General features: G+C 50.4%; 1 protein-coding gene across 7 annotated transcripts in view; it reads right to left on the bottom strand.

Moving 5' to 3' along the window:
* syne1b (spectrin repeat containing, nuclear envelope 1b) overlaps positions 1-18,258 on the bottom strand; it is a 415,064-nt gene that overhangs the window by 197,616 nt on the left and 199,190 nt on the right. For all 7 annotated transcript variants that reach the window (XM_080200097.1, XM_080200090.1, XM_080200089.1 and 4 more), the window contains 7 exons: positions 17,360-17,625; positions 14,127-16,287; positions 12,768-13,105; positions 9,580-9,724; positions 7,409-7,627; positions 4,075-4,337; positions 2,341-2,506 (listed from right to left, as the gene is read on the bottom strand). In XM_080200097.1, the coding sequence (XP_080056223.1) occupies positions 2,341-2,506; positions 4,075-4,337; positions 7,409-7,627; positions 9,580-9,724; positions 12,768-13,105; positions 14,127-16,287; positions 17,360-17,625 (3,558 nt within the window). The remainder of the gene's footprint in view (positions 1-2,340; positions 2,507-4,074; positions 4,338-7,408; positions 7,628-9,579; positions 9,725-12,767; positions 13,106-14,126; positions 16,288-17,359; positions 17,626-18,258) is intronic.

The following is an 18,258-nucleotide window of genomic DNA, read 5'->3' as shown; positions in this document are numbered from 1 at the left end:
GAGGGAGGCCATTTGGCCCATCGAGTCTGTACCGCCCACAATCCCACACAAGCCCTATCCCCGTAACCCCACATTCTCCCTGTTAATCCTCCTGACGTTAAAGGGCAATTTACCAGGGAGGCTTCAGCAAAAACATTGTTAAAAGTTTATTTATTAGTCACAAGTAAGGCTTACATTAACACTGCATTGAAATTACTGTGAAATTCCCCCAGTTGCCACATTCTCCAGCATCAGTTTGGGTCAGTGTACCTAACCAGCACATTTTTCAGAGTGTGGGAGGAAACCAGAGTACCCGGAGGAAACCCACGCAGACACGGGGAGAACATACAGACTCCGCACAGACAGTGACCTGAGGCTGGAATTGAACCCGGTTCCCTGGCGCCGTGAAGCAGCAGTGCTAACTAGCAGTGAATTTTCATTATTTACCACTCTGATTCCCGGTCTTCCATGTTAGAGTTCTCATCCTGGTTTTCAAATCCCTCACACCCCCTTCCTATCTCTGTAGCACCCCCCCACCATGCCCCCACAACACACAACCTTTTGAGATGGCTACACTATCCATATGGGCATGGGAGCTTGGCATTAACATAACTGGACTAATAACCCAGAGGCCTGGACTACAGCTCAAGTTCAAATCTCACCATAGCTGCTGGGGAAGATGGGAACTTAAATTCAATTAATTACTAAATCTGGGGAAAAAACTTCTGTTTTAAAAATTGTCATTAAAAGCATTCACAAATGTCCTTTAGGGAAGGAAATCTGCCGTCCTTACCTGGTCTGGCCTTCATGTGACTCCAGAGCCACAGCAGTGTGTTTGACTCTTAACTACCCTCTGAAATGGCCGAGTGAGACATTCAGTTCAAGGGCAATTAGGGATGGGCAACAAATGTTGGCCCAGCCAGTGATGCCCACAGCACACGAATAAATGAAGGAATTCTCCCATTTTTGGCCTCTTGGCATATCCCGGATTTTAAACACCACATCATTAGCGGCCAAACCATTAGAATCATAGAATACCTACAGTGCAGAAGGAGGCCATTTGGCCCATCGAGGTTGTACTGTCCACAATCCCACCCAGGCCCCATTCCCGTAACCCCATGTATTTACCCTACTATGTCCCCCTGACACTCAGGGTCAATTTAACGTGGCCAATCCACCTAACCTGCACATATTTGGGCACTAAGGGCGGATGTTATGACCTCGTTCAGGTGAGACCAGAAAGTCCCACACGAGGTCAATGGAGATTTCCGTTGTCGGACTCTCGTCTGCGCCCATTCCATGGCAGGCGAGGTGGTAGAGTTCCGACCAATGGGGCAATTTAGCGTGGCCAATCCACCAAACCCGCACATCTTTGGAGTGTGGGAAGAAACCGGAGCACCTGGAGGAAACCCACGCAGACACAGGGATAACGTGCAGATTCCGCACAGACAGTGACCCAAGCCAGGAATCGAACCCAGCTCTCTGGCACTGGGAGGCCCAATGCTAACCACTGTGCCATGGTGCTGCCCAGTCAGCCCATACTGACCCTACGTGGAGACTTGCATTCATTCCCATTCCCCGTTCTATCCCCATCACCCTACATAGAAGATTAAGGAAATTTTGCATATCAGCTACGACTGTCACCAACATTTATAGATGCATCATAGAAAGCATTCTTTCTGGTTGTATCACAGCTTGGTATGGCTCCTGCTCTGCCCAAGACTGCAAGAAACTACAAAGGGTTGTGAATGTAGCCCAATCCATCACGCAAACCAGCCTCCCATCCATTGACTCTGTCTACACTGCCCATTGTCTCAGCAAAGCAGCCAGCATAATCAAGGACCCTACACACCCTGGACATTCTCTCTTCTACCTTCTTCTGTCAGGAAAAAGATACAAAGGGCTGAGGTCACGTACCAACCGCTTCTTCCCTGCTGCCATCAGACCTTTGAATGGACCTACCTTGCATTAAGTTGATCTTTCTCTACACCCTAGCTATGATTGTAACACTACACTCTGCACTCTCTGCTTTCCTTCTCTATGAGTGATATGCTTTGTCTATACAGTGCGCAAGAAACAATGCTTTTCACTGTATACTAATATATGTGACAATAATAAATCAAATCAAATCACAATGCTAAGTTCCACACATTTCCTTCTGAAGTGATCGATTGTCTCTGCTTTCCCCACCCTCGCGGGCGGTGAGTTCTGGGTCACGAGCACTCATTTCCTACGATCTCCACACATTTACTGAGCTGCAAAGTTATTTGGGGAGATCCCGAGGATGTGCGAGGTGATGTATAAATGGACGTGCTGTCTTTCTCCTCCATTACCCAGCAGCGATCCCGCGCACACGGTTACCTTTAACTCCCGGAGCTCAGTCACTGCGTCGGAGGTCGGGTTTAGCAGGCGCGCTCTCGTCTCGTGGAGCCACTGCTTGATGGTGTTTAATTCGCTCTCCACCTCCTCCCGCTCCTTCAGCTCCTGTTGGACCATTTTCCTGCTCTTCCTTATCTTCTGCCGCACACTTCAATTAAAGAAAAGAGACTTCCCTCAGTATCCGCCTCGGCCGCGTCTCGCGAGGAAACTGGGATAAATCCCTGCCGCACGGGAAAGACACACAGGGTGGGATTTTACGGACTCGCTCTGGCGAGATCAGAAATCCCCACAGGGGATGAATGGAGAGTCCCGTTGTCGGATCCTTGCCCGCGCTGATTCCGTGGCGGGATTCCGGCCATTGTGTTTTTAAAATCTGATGATTTTCAAACAGGAAGATGAGACTATAAGGCCGGAATTCTCCCATCCCACCCGCCACTGGGATTGTAGCGGGCGGGTCGTGGGCAATGTGAAACCCCATTAACGATCCAGCAGGAATTTCCGGCTTTTGTCCCAGCGTGGCCGGAGAACTCCGCTCTAACTCTCAGCAGGAAATGTTTAACCATTGACTGGTAGCTTTGTCCATGGAATGAAACATCTGAGACTCCCACCTGCCCCACCATTTATCCCCCCCACCATCCTGGGATAAGGTTCGGTAATTGCTCCCTTAGTTGAACTCTGTCGCACCCCATCCCCCACCCCCACCCCCGCCCCTCCGCCCCACCCCCCTCCCTGCCCCACCACATCAAGCAGAACAAGGTACAGCACAGGAACAGGCCCTTCGGCCTGCCAAGCCCGCGCCGATCATGATGCCCTAACTAAGCTTAAAAAAAAATGTTTGGTCCTTACTCGGAGCGTATCCCTCTATTCCCTCCCCATTCTTGTATCCATATATAATGCCTCTTAAATGTTGCTTCCACCACCCCCTCTGGCAGCGTGTTCCAGGCACCCACCCCACTCTGTGTGAAAAACCTCCCCCCACATCCCCCTTAAACTTTCCCCCTCTCACCTTGAACCTGTGCCCCCCTGTAACTGACTCTCCCACCCTGGGAAAGAATCCTCTGACTGTCCACCCTGTTTACACGTCTCACAATTTTATACCAGGTCTCCCCTCAGCCTCCGTCTTTCCAGAGAAAACAATCCTAGTTTATTCATCCTGTCCTCATAATCAAGACCCTCGAGACCAGGCAACATCGAACATTCTTTGCACTCTCTCCAAAGCTTCCACGTTCTTCTTATAATGTTCCAACCAGAACATCACACAAAATACTCCAAACACGGCTAACCAAGGTTTGACATGGCTGTAACATGGCTCTTTATTGTTTAAAGTGACTGTAATAAGTTTGCGGGGTCAGAAGTCCCTTTACCAAACTCCCTTTATTTACAAGCTCTAACAGCAGTACACAGAGCGCTGTCAGTCAGCAGTCTACCTCCGAGGGGTGCCAGAGGAACTGACACTCCTGGTTAAATACAAGGAAAAGACTCCCTGATCGGCCCATCAATTGTCTCCTCAATCAAGGAGCTCATACTCCAATAGGCCAACCGCAATGGCTGACTGTCAACTGGATATCAAATATCTCCTGCAATACAAGCTCCTCTTGTTCCCTTCCTCAGTAAGAAAGCCCTTTGCCACAACTATCAATGCCCCCGGCTGGTGGATTATCCATTTACCCCACCTATGATGCCCCATTTCCAAAGCCGCCCGCCCAATCCACTTACTTGTCGTATCTGTCCTGCATGGCTTTGATCTCGTGCATCACGGGCAGGTCCTCGACCGAGGTGGAAGGCATGGCCACGTCCCGGAGCATGTTGAGCGCTTGCTGTCGGAGCACGGTCAGGGTGGACTGCTCGCCCTCCACCTCCTGGGCAAAGGCGTCGTGGTATTCCAGCAGCTCCAGCAGCTCCGACTTCCTCGCCTTCTCGACCGAGCTGTCGGGGAGGCGGTCCTGCAGCTGGTCCACCACCACCGTGGTCGTCTCGATCTGGAGACCAAAGTCAACCCCAGGTGGGGACAGGAGTAACTAACACGGAGACGGCACACCCGATCGACAGTAAAAAAACAAGCAGCTGAAACGCGCCTTCCCTCTGAGCACAACCCCCCACCCCACCCCCACCCCCACCCCAACCCCCACCACATTGTTATCAGTGAGTGAGGCACAGAGGTGAAGATAGGATCGGGGCCTGGCCATTCAGCCCCTCAAGCCTATTCCATCACTCAGTGACTTTGGGGATTATCTGTTTTCTATCTCCCCATCTTGTAAAACTCCTAAGGGGTAGGTGGAATAAATGGATGATCCACCAGGCCAGAGGTACATAAGAACATAAGAAATAGGAGTAGGAGTAGGCCATCTAGCCCTTCGAGCCTGCCCCGCCATTCAGTAAGAAGGGTGGGGAGGGTGTGCTGGGGGAGGGGGTGGGGGACACTGGGGGGGCGGAATGGGAGCAGTGAATAAGGGCATCGAGGTTTCCTGGTTATTCACTCAAAGGAATTAGATCTTGAATCCAACTCCATGCAAAGCACAAAGCTTAGGAACGGCGATGGAGCAGAACGCTAAATGGGCCGAATGGCCTAATCCCGCTCCGGTATCTTATGGTCCAAATCAGGATTGCAACTGAATGAAGTAAGAGGTGGAGATGCTGGTGTTGGACTGGGGTGGGCACAGTAAGAAGTCTCACAACGCCAGATTAAAGGTTTATTTGGAAACTGTTGGACTTTAACCTGGTGTGATGAGGGTCCTTATTGAATTGAATAAGGACATTACATCGGAGTTCTGAGCGGACACCCTACACAATGGTGTGCTTTGTGTTAATATTGCAAACCCTTGTTATTCGCCAGCCTTCTTCCCCGCTCCAAAGCGAAAGGTAAGCCTGAGCAGCGTACGGGATATTAATATAGTTGCCAACAGCAAGACCAATCAGAATGGAGCAGCCTGCAAGACCGCTAAATTGCAGGGTTGGGTGAGGAAATGTGGCCTTTGAGGGGCTGTGACTGAGGGGAGCCTGATGATGGAAATGGTTGTTGGGTAAGCAAATGGGGAACAGAACTTGAAATTCACAATGGGACAAGGAGATCAGGGTTTCAACTGGTCAACGTGTAAATTTTGGACTGAAATAATGGGTCCACAGGTAGGCCTGGACTTTCCGGCTCCAGCAGGACGTGGGCAGTGGGTCAATCAAAAGCCAACTAGCATTGAGTGGGACTGGACAGTCCCAGGAGAGGATGGGCAGGGAGGATGCAGAAAATCCCACCCATCAAATTGACCTCCAAATATCATTGGAGGGACACCAAGGTGTTGGGTGGACCAGACACTGTTATAGGGTCTCTTTAGATAGATGAGTTGGGTTAGGTTGACAAGGTCATCATTATGTTGTGGTCTTGCATTGAACATCATCCTGACGCAATCTCTTATGATGTAAAAGCTCTCTCTCTTCCACTCAGCCTTCCTCCCCAGAGCTCTGCCCAAACACAAAGGGAAAACCTTCTTTGTTCTCGATTATTTGCCCCCATCCCAACTGGGCCAAGAGAGCTCCTTTGTACTTTGAACCACTGGGACTCCCTTGGGCCTTTCTACTTGTAAAAATAAACACACCAAGGGAAAATAAATCAATGAATCAATAAGAAAATATACAAAGTATAAGCGTGACAAGGGATCGGCTCCGAGTTTGCATCCTGGTTGTAACCCATCCCCTATCTGGAAAAATGACATTTTTCTCCAAGCTCATGGTAAGGGGATAAGGACTGGGAATCTCAGCAGGTCAGGCAGGGGGAGAGGCACAGAATTATCAAACTAGCTCCATGACCTTCCATCAAGGCTAGAAGATGTCAGAGATGAAGATTTCTAGAGCAAGTGCGGAGCCTGGGGGAAGTGAGTGCAAAGGAGGGGTAGGCCCATGATAGGATAGGAAAAACTGTCATTTCCTCCTCACCAGATTTTCCATGCTTCCCACCATTGTCATGTTGGAACAATGTACACTTACCCCGCCCCATCTTCTGTTTATTTCACCTGCTCCATTATCAAACCTGTTTAGCCTTCCTTCCCCCCCACAACCCCCTAATGCAAACAAATTTCTCCCCTTTCCATTTTCTACATCGAATCATGCAGTCCCTACAGTGCAGAAGGAGGCCATTCAGCCCATTGAGCCTGCACCAACAACAATCCCACCCAGGCCCTACCCCTGTTACCCGGTTCATCCCCCTGACACTAAGGGACAATTTAGAACATAGAACAAAAAAGAGTACTGCACAGGAATGACCCTTCAGCCCTCCAAGCCTGTGCCGATCACATTTACCCATCTAACCAACCACTCATTTCTCTCTATTCCCCATTTAGCATGGCCAATCCACACATCTTTGGACATCTCCCAGTTCCGAGGATGATACCAAAAAAGAAAATGCTGGAAGTTCTCAGCAGGTCTGGCAGCATCTGTAAGGAGAGGAAAGAGCTGATGTTTGGAGTCCAGATGACCCTTTGTCAAAGCTAAAAGGCATAGAAAGTGGGAGATATTTATACTGTAATGTGAGAGGATGAAAGATGAATCATAGCCACAGAAACATGGGGAAAGGCTGCTAATGGCAGTCTACAGAGAGAAGAGAAGGTATGAATGGCCAAATGGCAGAGAAGCTTTGACAAAGGGTCATCTGGGCTCGAAACGTCAGCTCTTTTCTCTCCTTACAGATGCTGCCAGACCTGCTGAGGTTTTCCAGCATTTTCTCTTTTCGTTTCAGATTTCAGCATCTGCGGTAATTTGCTTTTATCTGAGGATAAGATATCAAGCGGCAATATAATCTCCACTTATCCCATTCCACCAGAGAGACTGAGGCCGGAATTCTCCCACCCCGCCCTCCATTGGATTTTTAGCGGGCAGTTTGAGGAGAATGTGAAACCTGATTGACGATTGGATGGGAATTTCCGGCTTTTAGACCAGCGCGGCCGGAGAATTCCGCCCTGAGTGCTTCCGGAGCTCTCTGTTATCACCAGAGATGTCCCACTAGTGCAGCACCTGGCTTCTATTCTGTTGGAAGTGCTGTCCAACTATAACTCAGCTCTCCTACCTTATCAGTCAGGTTTTTCCAGCTCAGGGCAGCGTCTTCCAGCATTTTCTCCTGCTCCCGGGCAACAGTGCGGAGTCGGGTCCATCGCTGCCACACGGTGGTCATCGACCTGCTGATGGTGGCCTTGCTGGCGTTGTTCCCCAGGCTCTCCAGCTGTGAAGCTTGCTCCTCCAGCGCTGTGATCTTCTCATGGAAGGAGTTCACCACGGACAGCAAGGACTGAGAGCGGACAGAAATATTGGATTCAACTACAACGCGAAACTTCCACAAACAAGTTTAACTCAGTACTTTCTGCTGAGCTCCCTGTTGGACCTCTCGGTGACCATCTCATACCGATAGTTTCAATTCCCCCAACAATTGGAAACTTTCTCTCCGTCCAATCAATCAAAAACTTTTTGGAGCGGCACAGTGGTTAGCACTGCTGCCTCACAGCGCCAGGGACCCGGGTTCGATTCCCAGCTTGGGTCGCTGTCTGTGTGAAGTTTGTACATGGATTTCCTCCGGGTGCTCCAGTTTCCTCCCACAGTCTGAAAGACGTGCTTGTTAGGTTTATTGACATGAATAGGCGCCAGAGTGTGGCGACTAGGAGAATTTCACAGTAGCTTTACTTGTGAGTAATAAGTAAACTTTAACTTTTCATAATTTCAATGTCACCCCCACTAGCGAGAAAAGGAACAAGAGAGAATGAAAAAGACATTAAAAAAAATGTTACGAGCTAGTTATTGATATGAGTTAGTTATTGGAGTGAGCTGGTTATTGAACAGTTAGTTCTAGTGTTATGCATCACTGCATTTGTCAGCGCAGTACAGGCCCTTCGGCCCTCGATGTGAGGAGTTCTGGGGAGCTAGCTACTGATATGAGTTTTTGTTGTGAACTGTGTTGCGACGCGGAGGTGATTTTCCCCTCCCCAAAAGGGACATACCTTGCCTTGTAATGTTGTACGAGTGTGTGTGTGAGATAGTAGGAAGTTACTGGTTTTGGTAAATTAGAGCAGGATCTGACACTGTCTGTCACGAACAATTAATAGACCTTTATTTTTTAAACTGGTGACAACCTTATTAAAACAATTAACAAACTGAATAAAATCCCAATAGAATGCTGTTAGAAGATTCCTTCATGAATAATAAAATAAACCATTACAGAACTCACTCACTCTCAACTAATATACAAACAAGCTCCTTTTGGACGTAGGAACCTTCTTGGGCGATGCTTAGATCTGGAACACTTTCTGAGTTGGTAACTCTCTCTCTATTTAGATGACAATTTTATGAAGACATACCTGATTTACATGAGAGCTTTCCCTGCCCTCCAAGAGGTGGCAAACATACTCTGACAGTTACCCCTCTTGTCCGGGTTTATATACCTGGAATTATCTCACGGTCTTCCTGCAATCTGAGAGGCTTGGGGCTGTTAACAACTCTCACAATTGAATTCCATTGGTCCAATTCAAAAGCCTGTTCTGGTAAGTTTGAAAATTGACTGCTAGGCTTTAATACAATTGTTGCAAAAACCTACTTCTGTAGCCTGCTGTCTGCAATTTAAAAGACATGCAGAAGACTTTTTAAAGAGACAATGCTAGATTATTTCTTCTTTTTGTTTTAGCATTTCTTTTCAATATTTACATTTGTCAACCATTATATTTTTAACCTTATATATGCAACTTCACAACAGCTGGTTATTAATGTGAGTTAGTTATTGAAATAAGCTAGTTAGTAATGAGTTCATTGTAGTGAGGTCATTATTGATGTGAGCTAGTTTTTGACGAGTTTTTTTATTGCTGTGAACTAGTTATGGGTGAGTTAGTAACTGTAGTAAGTTAGTTATCGATCTGAGGGACACAGGTTCAATTCCCAGCTTGGATCACTATCTGTGTGGAGTCCGCATGTTCTCCCCATGTCTGCATGGGTTTCCTCTGGATGCTCCGGTTTCCTCCAAAAGAGGTGCTAGTTACGTGCATTAGCTGTGCTTAATTCTCCCTCAGTGTATCCAAACAGTGCTAGAGTGTAGCGACCAGGGGAATTTTGTAGTAACTTCATTGCAGTGTTAATGTAAGCCTACTTGCGACTGATTAATAAACTTAAAAAAGCTAGTTATTGATGTGAACGGGTAGATGTGAGCTAGTTGATGTGAGCTGGTGACTATTATCGGCCAGTTCCTGTTGCCATACTGACCTTATGTTGAGTCAGCTTCTCTTCACTTTCGTGGCTAGTTGCTGCTTTAGCTGAAGAGAATTCTGACAGCTTCTTTTCGGCCTGGTTCATCAGAGTGATGACTTGTTGCCTGCTGTCCTGGTACTCGTGCCACTGGGTCACACATCTGGGGAAATGGGCCAGAACCACACTAATCAGTCCTTATTTCCCAAAATCTAGTCTGTGCTCCCTGGAGCAGTGCTGATCTGACACAGTTTGCACAGATTCGTAAATCTCACTTGACCATGCCAAGGTGTGGCAACAATTAGGCAGCTTGTGTTATGGATGGAAGGGGGGAAAGTCATAGAGATATATAGCACGGAAGCAGGCCCTTCGGCCCAACTCATCCATGCTGACCAGGTTTCCTAAACTGAACTAGTCCCACTTGCCTGCATTCGGCCCCTATCCCTCTAAACCTTTCCCATCCATGTACCCATCCAAATGTCTTTTAAATGTTGTAACTGTACCCGCCTCTACCACCTCCTCTGGCAGCTCATTCCATACACGCACCACCCTCTGTGTGAAACCTTTCCCCTCTCACCTTAAACCTATGCCCTCCGGAATAGAATCATAGAACCCCACGGTGCAGGAGGAGGCCATTCAGTCAATCGAGTCTGCACCAACCACAATCCCACACAGGCCCGATCCCCCATGCCATCGCCACAGTTAAGAAAGCCCACCAACGCCTCTACTTTCTCAGAAGACTAAGGAAATTTGGCATGTCCGCTATGACTCTCACCAACTTTTACAGATGCACATTCTTTCTGCTTGTATCACAGCTTGGTATGGCTCCTGCTCTGCCCAAGACCACAAGGAACTATAAAAGATCGTGAATGTAGCCCAATCCATTATGCAAACCAGCCTCCCATCCATTGACTCTGCCTACACTTCCCGCTGCCTCAGCATAATTAAGGATCTCATGCACCCAAGACATTCTCTCTTCCAACTTCTTCCATTGAGAAAAAGATACAAAAGTCTGAGGTCTTTTGTATCTCAGACCAACCGACTCAAGAACAGCTCCTTCCCTGCTGCTGTCAGCTTTTTTAATGGACTTACTTTGCATTAAGTTGATCTTTCTCTACACCCTACCTATGACTGTAACACTAATTCTGCACTCTCTCGTTTCCTTCTCAATGGACAGTGTGCTTTGTCTGTATAGCGCAAGAAACAATACTTTTCACTGTATGTTGATACACGTGACAATAATAAATCAAACCAAATCAAATCAAAATCAGAATCAAACCAAATAATCCCATACATTTACCCATGCTAGTCTCCTGACACTAATGGGTAATTTAGCATGGCCAATCCACTTAACCCACACATCTTTGGGCTTCCCCCTACCCCAGGGAAAAGATCTGGAGAAATTATATTGATTTTCATATCAGTAATAAAGTATCTCCCGGTGGGGAGATATTTTATTTATGCCCACAGCAACAGGGTCTCAGGATATATAATAAATAGCTTCATATGAGGAGCTAGCATCACCCTGGGCTGAATGGTCTCTTTCTATAATTTGGTGACTCCAGACCCTTCAGTCCATCAATGTGGAGAACTCATCACATCGCCAGCTGGTCAGTCACATGGAAGCAACTGGTCAAATTCAGACAGTTGTCAACAAAACACAGATCAAATTATTTGGAGTTATTACATAAATGGCAAATGACAAGAATCACAAGTGAATCTGCATTTGATTAAGGAAAGAGAATTGGCCAGAAAACCAGGAAAACTCAGCCTTCTTTAAATCATTCCATGACATTGTTAGCATCCATAGAGAGACCTCGGTTCAACATCTTGGGTTCGAATCCCACCACAGCAGATGGTGGAATTTGAATTCAATAAATAATATCTGGAATTAAGAATCTACTGATGACCATGAAACCATTGCTGATCGTCGGAAAAACCCATCTGGTTCACTAATGTCCTTTAGGGAAGGAAATCTGCTGTCCTTACCCAGTCTGGCCTACATGTGACTCCAGAGCCACAGCAATGTGGTTGCCTCTTAACTTCCTCCTGAACAAGGGTAACTATGGATGGGCAATAAATCCTGGCCAGTCAGCGACGCCCATGTCCCATGAATGAATAAAAAAAATCATCCAAGAGACATCGGTACCTCTGACAGAGCGGCACCCTCTCAGTACCGCATTGATAGGATCAGCTCAGAGTTTGTACACAGTCCTCTCCAATGAGGCTTGAACCCACATTAATGGCAGGAGGGAGCAAGCTAGACCAATGGCAGGATGATTGATGGATGGACAGCTTGAGTTACCAATCAGAGGCGTGGCTTTCAATGCTTGACTACCCGATAGGTGTGAGGTTGTCATGGAGACATATGGAGGACCCAATCATAAAGCCATCACACTAATTGATCTGAACTACCCTCCTACTGCTGCTCTCCCATAATGGGGACAGATTTTCCAAGATTTTACTGGAATGTTATGACACAGAATTTACAATCTCCACATAAACTTCCTCTCACTCTCTCAGCGTAACTTTCTATTCTTTCCTCCCTCTCTACTTATCAAGCTTCTACTTCAGTATTTCGCTGCTTCCCATTTTAGCATCCATACGGTAGCACACTCCACATTCTACCCACTTGCTGGGTAAAGAAGTTTAGCCTCATTTTCTTGGGGTGGCACAGTGGCACGGTGGTTAGCACTGCTGCCTCACAACACCAGGGATCCAGGTTCGATTCCCAGCTGGATCACTGTGCGGAGTCTGCGCGTTCTCCCCATGTCTGCATGGGTTTCCTCCAGATGCTCTGGTTCCCTCTGATACTCCAAAGGTGTGCAGATTAGGTGGACTGGCCATGCTAAATTGCCCCTTAGTGTCCAAAGATGTGTAGGTTAGATAGGTTTGGCCATGCTAAATTGCCCCTTAGTGTCCAAAGATGTGTAGGTTAGGTAGGTTTGGCCATGCTAAATTGCCTCTTAGTGTCCAAAGATGTGTAGGTTAGGTGGATTGGCCATGATAAATTGCCCCTTAGTGTCCAAAGATGTGCAGGTTAGGTAGGTTTGGCCATGATAAATTGCCTCTTAGTGTCAGAGGGCAAATACGTAGGGTTACGGGGATAGGAGGGATTGGTGCACGTTCAATGGGCTGAATGGACTCTTCTCCACCTGTATGGATTCTATGATTCTAAGACATTGCCGCCCATTTGAGGAATTTACCTTTGGAGAATGTCTTGCTGACCTTCAGCATGTTGCTCAGTGTCTACCCGTCTTTGCTGTAATGATGCCAAGCTCTGTTCGACTTGCTCTCGCCCCGCCACATTGATCAAGGGCAGAAGATCAGCTATCAATGCCTCCAACTCTTCCAGCTGGCTGGCCAGCTCTGTCTCCGTGGCGAAGAACTCCTCGTGCCTCCTCAAGGCCTCCTCTGAACCTTCCACATCCAGGCCCTCGCCCGTCTGCTGTAGGAGAGCGCTGGCATCATCCAACCAGTTGCCAGCTGCCTGAACTGCCCGCTGGTACCCCTGGATCAGAGTGTGTATCTTGTCCAGGGATGTCTGGAGAGGGAGGCAGAGAAAAGAATATTATTGCTCTGTCAAAACACCACCACAACAGCAAGGCGGTAATAGGCCTCAGACACTAACAGGAAAATTAGCAGGGTCCACTCAATTCTTAGGTTTAGTCATAATATTTCTCAAAAAAATCACAAATCTCATTTCCCTGCCAATGAGGAACAAGAACCAGAGAAGAGTCTCGCTTGGTAGCGATACAGAACTGGAGGGTGGACTGTAATAGCAGCAAGGAAGCTATAATAGCAGAGACAGCTGTGATAGTGGAGAGAGAGAGACCTGTAACAGTGGGCAGAGAGGGCTGTAATACTAGAAAGAGGGGGTCTCTAATAGTGGAGAGAGAGGGCTGTGTTGGTGGACAGAGGGGCTGAAATAGCAGAGAGAGAGGGCTGCAATACTGGATACAGAGTGCTGTAATAGTGGAGAGAGAGGACTGTAACAGTGGAAACATAGGCATGTAATAATGGAGAGAGAGGACTGTAATAGTGGAGAGAGGGGAATGTAATAGTGGAGAAAGAGAATTGTAACAGTGAAGAGATAGGGCTGTAATAATGGAGGGAGAGGGCTGTAATAGTGGATTGAGAGGGCTGTAATGGCAGAGAGAGGGGGGTAATATGGGAGAGAGGGCTGTAATCATGGAGCGAGAAAGCTGTAATATGGGAGAGAGAGGGCTGTAATCATGGAGTGAGAGGGCTGTAATAGTGGAGAGAGAGGGCTGTAATAGACAAGGAACTTGCAGGCACAGAGTGGTCGGGGGGCAGGGTGAGGGGTAGTGGGTATTGATGTGAGGGGGACACCGGTGGTACTTTGGCAGTGACTATTAGCTGTAGGGGTGGGACGTTAGAGATATGGCTCCCAAATCTCTCGCTACTGGCACCCATTACAGACTAACTGAAAGAGGCTGACCGCTATAATTAATCACAGACTCGGCTAGCGATTTACAATGACTGCCGGGATGGTCAGTCAGCCAGGTGGACCTCAGCTTCCTTCCGTCCGGCAATTGACTAACCTTCCTGGCGCCCAAGGTCTCCTGGACTTCGGTCTCGAGCCTCGAGAGCTCAAGCAGGTTGTTCTCCACCTGTGGGGGCATCAGCTCCCGGGACTCTGCGTACTTCCCCTTCTCTTTAGCGCTCAGTGCCGCCATGATCCGGAGACTTGACTGGACCTCCTCCTCCAGGATCTGGGATTTGCGGATCTCCTCCTGGACGCTCCCGAGCTTTGCGTCCAGGTTGAAGGCCTGGCCGAGGTCCCCTTTGACCTGCCGCAGCCAGTCCAGGGTGTGCTGGATTTCGGTCTGGAAGTCGATGCTTTGGACCAGCCTGGCCTCGCACTCCATGATCCTGGCGCTGATGGTTCCTTGGGCCGACTGGAGCTCCTCCTTCCAGGCCTGGACCTGCCTCCCCCTGGCCTCGCGGGCTGCGCTCTCCAGCTCGGGGGGGAACTGCTCCACCTGCTCGATCAGCTTCTTCAGCAGGCAGCCAGCGTCCTGCACGCCCCCCGCCAGGGCGTGGTAGTTCTTCAGCTTCTCCTCCGCGGAGAGGGTCTCCTGGTCCGTCCTGGCCAGCTGCTCGGCCAGAGCCCGGAGCTGGGCCTCCAGCTGGAGCGAGGCGGCCTCGTGCGCGCGGTAAGCCGCCACCGCGTCGTCCAGCACCCCCAGCCGCAGCGCCACCCTCCGGCCCAGGCGGCCGTGGAGGCTAACCAGGCCGGCCATCTCCTCGGGCTGCCAGGGCTGCCCCCCGCTCCGGAAGGCCTCCTTCCTCTGGTTCAGCTCGCCCACCGCCTTGCCGAGGCCCGTCACCTCGTCGAGGAGGGCGCGGCAGTCCCTCCGGGCGGAGGCCGCCTCCTCCGAGGAGAGGCCGAGGCGCACCTTGCTGAGCTGGACCAGCTGCTCCTCCAGCTCGGCCAAGGCCTTGCCGGTGAGGTCGATCAGGGAGACGTAGTCCCTGCGGCCGGCCAGGGCCTCCTGGATCCTGTCTGACTTCTCCCTGGCCAGCGCCACGATGCTGTTGAACTGCCTGGGCAGGACGTTGAGCTTCTCGTCCAGGAAGGAGTGGTCGGCCTCGCTCAGCGACGCCAGCAGCTCTCTGCCCGTCCTCTGCACCGACAGCAGCAGGTTTTCGTACTCGGGGGACTGTTCCAGAAGCTGCCCGTACTTGCCCAGCTGAGAGGCCAGCTCTGCGTCGCTGCTCATGAGGCTGATCTGGGGGAAGGTGACAATGTCCGCCTGCTTCAGCCACTGGCACACCTTGTCCAGGTCGGCCTTGAAGTATTTCCGGGAGACCAGGACCTTCTCCAGCTCCTGCAGCCTCTGGCCGCTCCCCCGCAGGGCGCTGTCGTACACGCTCTGCAGCTCCTGCAGCTGGGCCATGATCTCGGCCGTCTCCTCCTCGGTGGCCTCCTTGGCCAGCTCCCTGCCCTGGGCCCACAGGGCGGTCACGTCGGCCTGGTACTCCTTCAGCCGGCCGCTCACGCTCTTGCAGGTCCGGATCTGCTTGCCCACATCCAGGGGCTGGAGGGCCACGTGCTCCTGGAGGGCGACAGCCCGCTCGTTCTGCTGGACCCAGTTGGTGGCCAGGCTGACGGCCATGAGGAACTGGGTGCGGTCCGACAGCGCCTTGCTCAGGTACTTCCTGCGCTGGGCCACCACCTCGCCCAGGGAGCTCATCTTGGCGTGGAGGGCGCTCAGTGCCCGCTGCAGCCGCTGCCTCTCGTCCAGGCCCAGGCGGGCCATGATCTTCTCGGCCTCCTCCGTCAGCGCCCCGTGCGCCAGCTGCTGGGACTCCAGCTCGTTGCAGACGGCGATGTGGTCCAGGAGGAGGGTCTGCGCCAATTCGGCTGGGGGGCTGCACCTCAGCGCCTCGGCAAACAGGTGCGTCTGGCCGTCTGCCCAGTCCAGCAGGTCGTCCAGCTTGGACTGGCACTGGCTCAGTTCCTCCAAGATCAGAACGGAAACCTGGATCTTCTTCTCAATCAGCTCCTCCAGGTGGGCCCACTGCTTCTCAAAGTGCCGCGTCTGCTCCTTGATTAGCTCCTTGTCTTCCGGGTTCAGGCGATCCATCAGCTTCTGCTTCTGCTCCTTCAGGTCATCCAGGACGAACCTCTGAGACTGCACAACACTCGCCAGTTTCTTCAGAGCCTCCAGGTGCTCGGCCGTGCTCTCAGCATCGGTTCTGTGGCAAAGAGAACAAGGTCAGAGGGAGAAGGTGCCTCACGTCGCCTGAAAGCTTAACAATTACTGCGTCTTTCCAAAGGGAACGTTCGCAGGCTCCATTCGGGAGCACAGGCCCTTTGCTAGGAATTGTGGGTCTTAAGCAGCATCACTAACCGCGCTGTGTTGGGAGGGAGGCAGCACGGAGCTGAGATTCCCCTCACGCGTCTCCCCGCCACAGGCCGCCATTGTTCCCAGCTAAGGAAAGATGTCACAACGCTTTCTAACTAGCCGGTACTTCCTGTTGCACCGACACGTGCCAGAGAGAGACGTGATACAGAGAAAACAGGCCAATAGACAGATGTCCAGATGGAGAGGGAGACAGTTAAGAGAGAGAGAGAGAAAAAAGCAAGAGATAAAAAGCAGAGAAAAGAGAGAGAAAGCAGAGAACAATGTGAGAGAGAAAAAGAGGAGAAAAGAGAAAGTGAGAAAAAAGCAAGATAGAGAGAGAGATAGAGAGAGAGAAATAGAGAGGGAGATTGAGATAGAGGGAGAGGGAGATAGAAAGAGAGAGACAGCGAGACAGAGAGAGAGAGACAGACAGATAGTTAGATAGATAGATGGGTGGATAGGTATGTAGACAGATAGATCAGGTCACACACTCACCTGGTCAGGTTACAAACTCGCCTGGCCAAGTCGCACACTCACCTGGTCAGGTCGCACACTCACCTGGTCAGGTCGCACACTCACACACTCACCTGGTCAGGTCGCACACACACCTGGTCAGGTCACACACTCACCTGGTCAGGTCGCACACACACCTGGTCAGGTCGCACACACACCTGGTCAGGTCACACACTCACCTGGTCAGGTCACACACACACCCGGTCAGGTCGCACACTCACCTGGTCAGGTCACACACTCACCTGGTCAGGTTACACACTCACCTGGTGAGGTCGCACACTCACCTGGTCAGGTTACACACTCACCCGGTCAGGTCACACACTCACCCGGTCAGGTCGCAGACTCACCTGGTCAGGTTACACACTCACCTGGTCAGGTCGCACACTCACCTGGTCAGGTTACACACTCACCTGGCCAGGTTGTCCCATTCTTTGGTGAACTTGTCCAGTAGCACCTCCACAATGCTCATTCGGTCGTGGTAATCTCTGGCTCTCTGTTGGTCCTCCTCTCTCATTGCGAGCAATTCATTGATCTGCTGACACACCTCCAACCACTGGTTGCTGAGCTGACCGATCTCGGAATGTTCCGGCGACTCGTGGCCCTCCGTCAGTCTGCTGACTTTCTCTGTGAGCGAGGTGATGTGAGTCTGCTTGGACTGGAACTGAGTTCCCAGTTCCTACAGAGAGGAAACACAGACAGAGTGCTTCAACAGCTGAGGAATCTGATCTCTGAACACAGCCACTAATTCTGTGTGTGTGCCCTCATCAGCTGAGGACCATTCAGGGATAAAGCAGGAAACTCACTCCCTGAAGATGGACCTGACCCTGATCAATCCCATTAATCAGATTATAATCATAGAATCCCTGCAGAACGAGGCCATTCGGCCCATCGAGCCTGCACCAATCACAATCCCACCCAGGTCCTATCCCCATAACCCCAAGCATTCACCCCACTAATCCTCCTGACACTAAGGGGCAATTTAGCATGGCTAATCCCCTTAACCTACACATTTTTGGACTGTGGGAGGAAACTGGAGCACCTGGAGGAAACCCACGCAGACACGGGGAGAACGTGCAGACTCTACACAGTGACCCGAGGTCGGAATTGAACCCAGATCCTTGGTGCTGCAAGGCAGCAGTGCTAACCTCTGCGTCGCCCCTGATGAATGAACATGGAAAACCTCGAACCCTTGCAACATCTGACAGCACCTGCCTGAAATCGGGGAGGGGGGATCTTCCGCTCCCCATTCCGGTGGCTGGGAATGCCGGAAAATCCAACAGGAGTCCCAAAACAGCTTCTGCACCGGCGG

This window comes from Carcharhinus amblyrhynchos, chromosome 12, assembly GCF_965287045.1.
Source record: "Carcharhinus amblyrhynchos chromosome 12, sCarAmb.v2.hapA, whole genome shotgun sequence".
Classification (NCBI taxonomy): domain Eukaryota; kingdom Metazoa; phylum Chordata; class Chondrichthyes; order Carcharhiniformes; family Carcharhinidae; genus Carcharhinus; species Carcharhinus amblyrhynchos.
The sequence above is the reverse complement of the archived record's forward strand: the minus strand, read 5'-3'. Positions and strand labels throughout refer to the sequence as shown.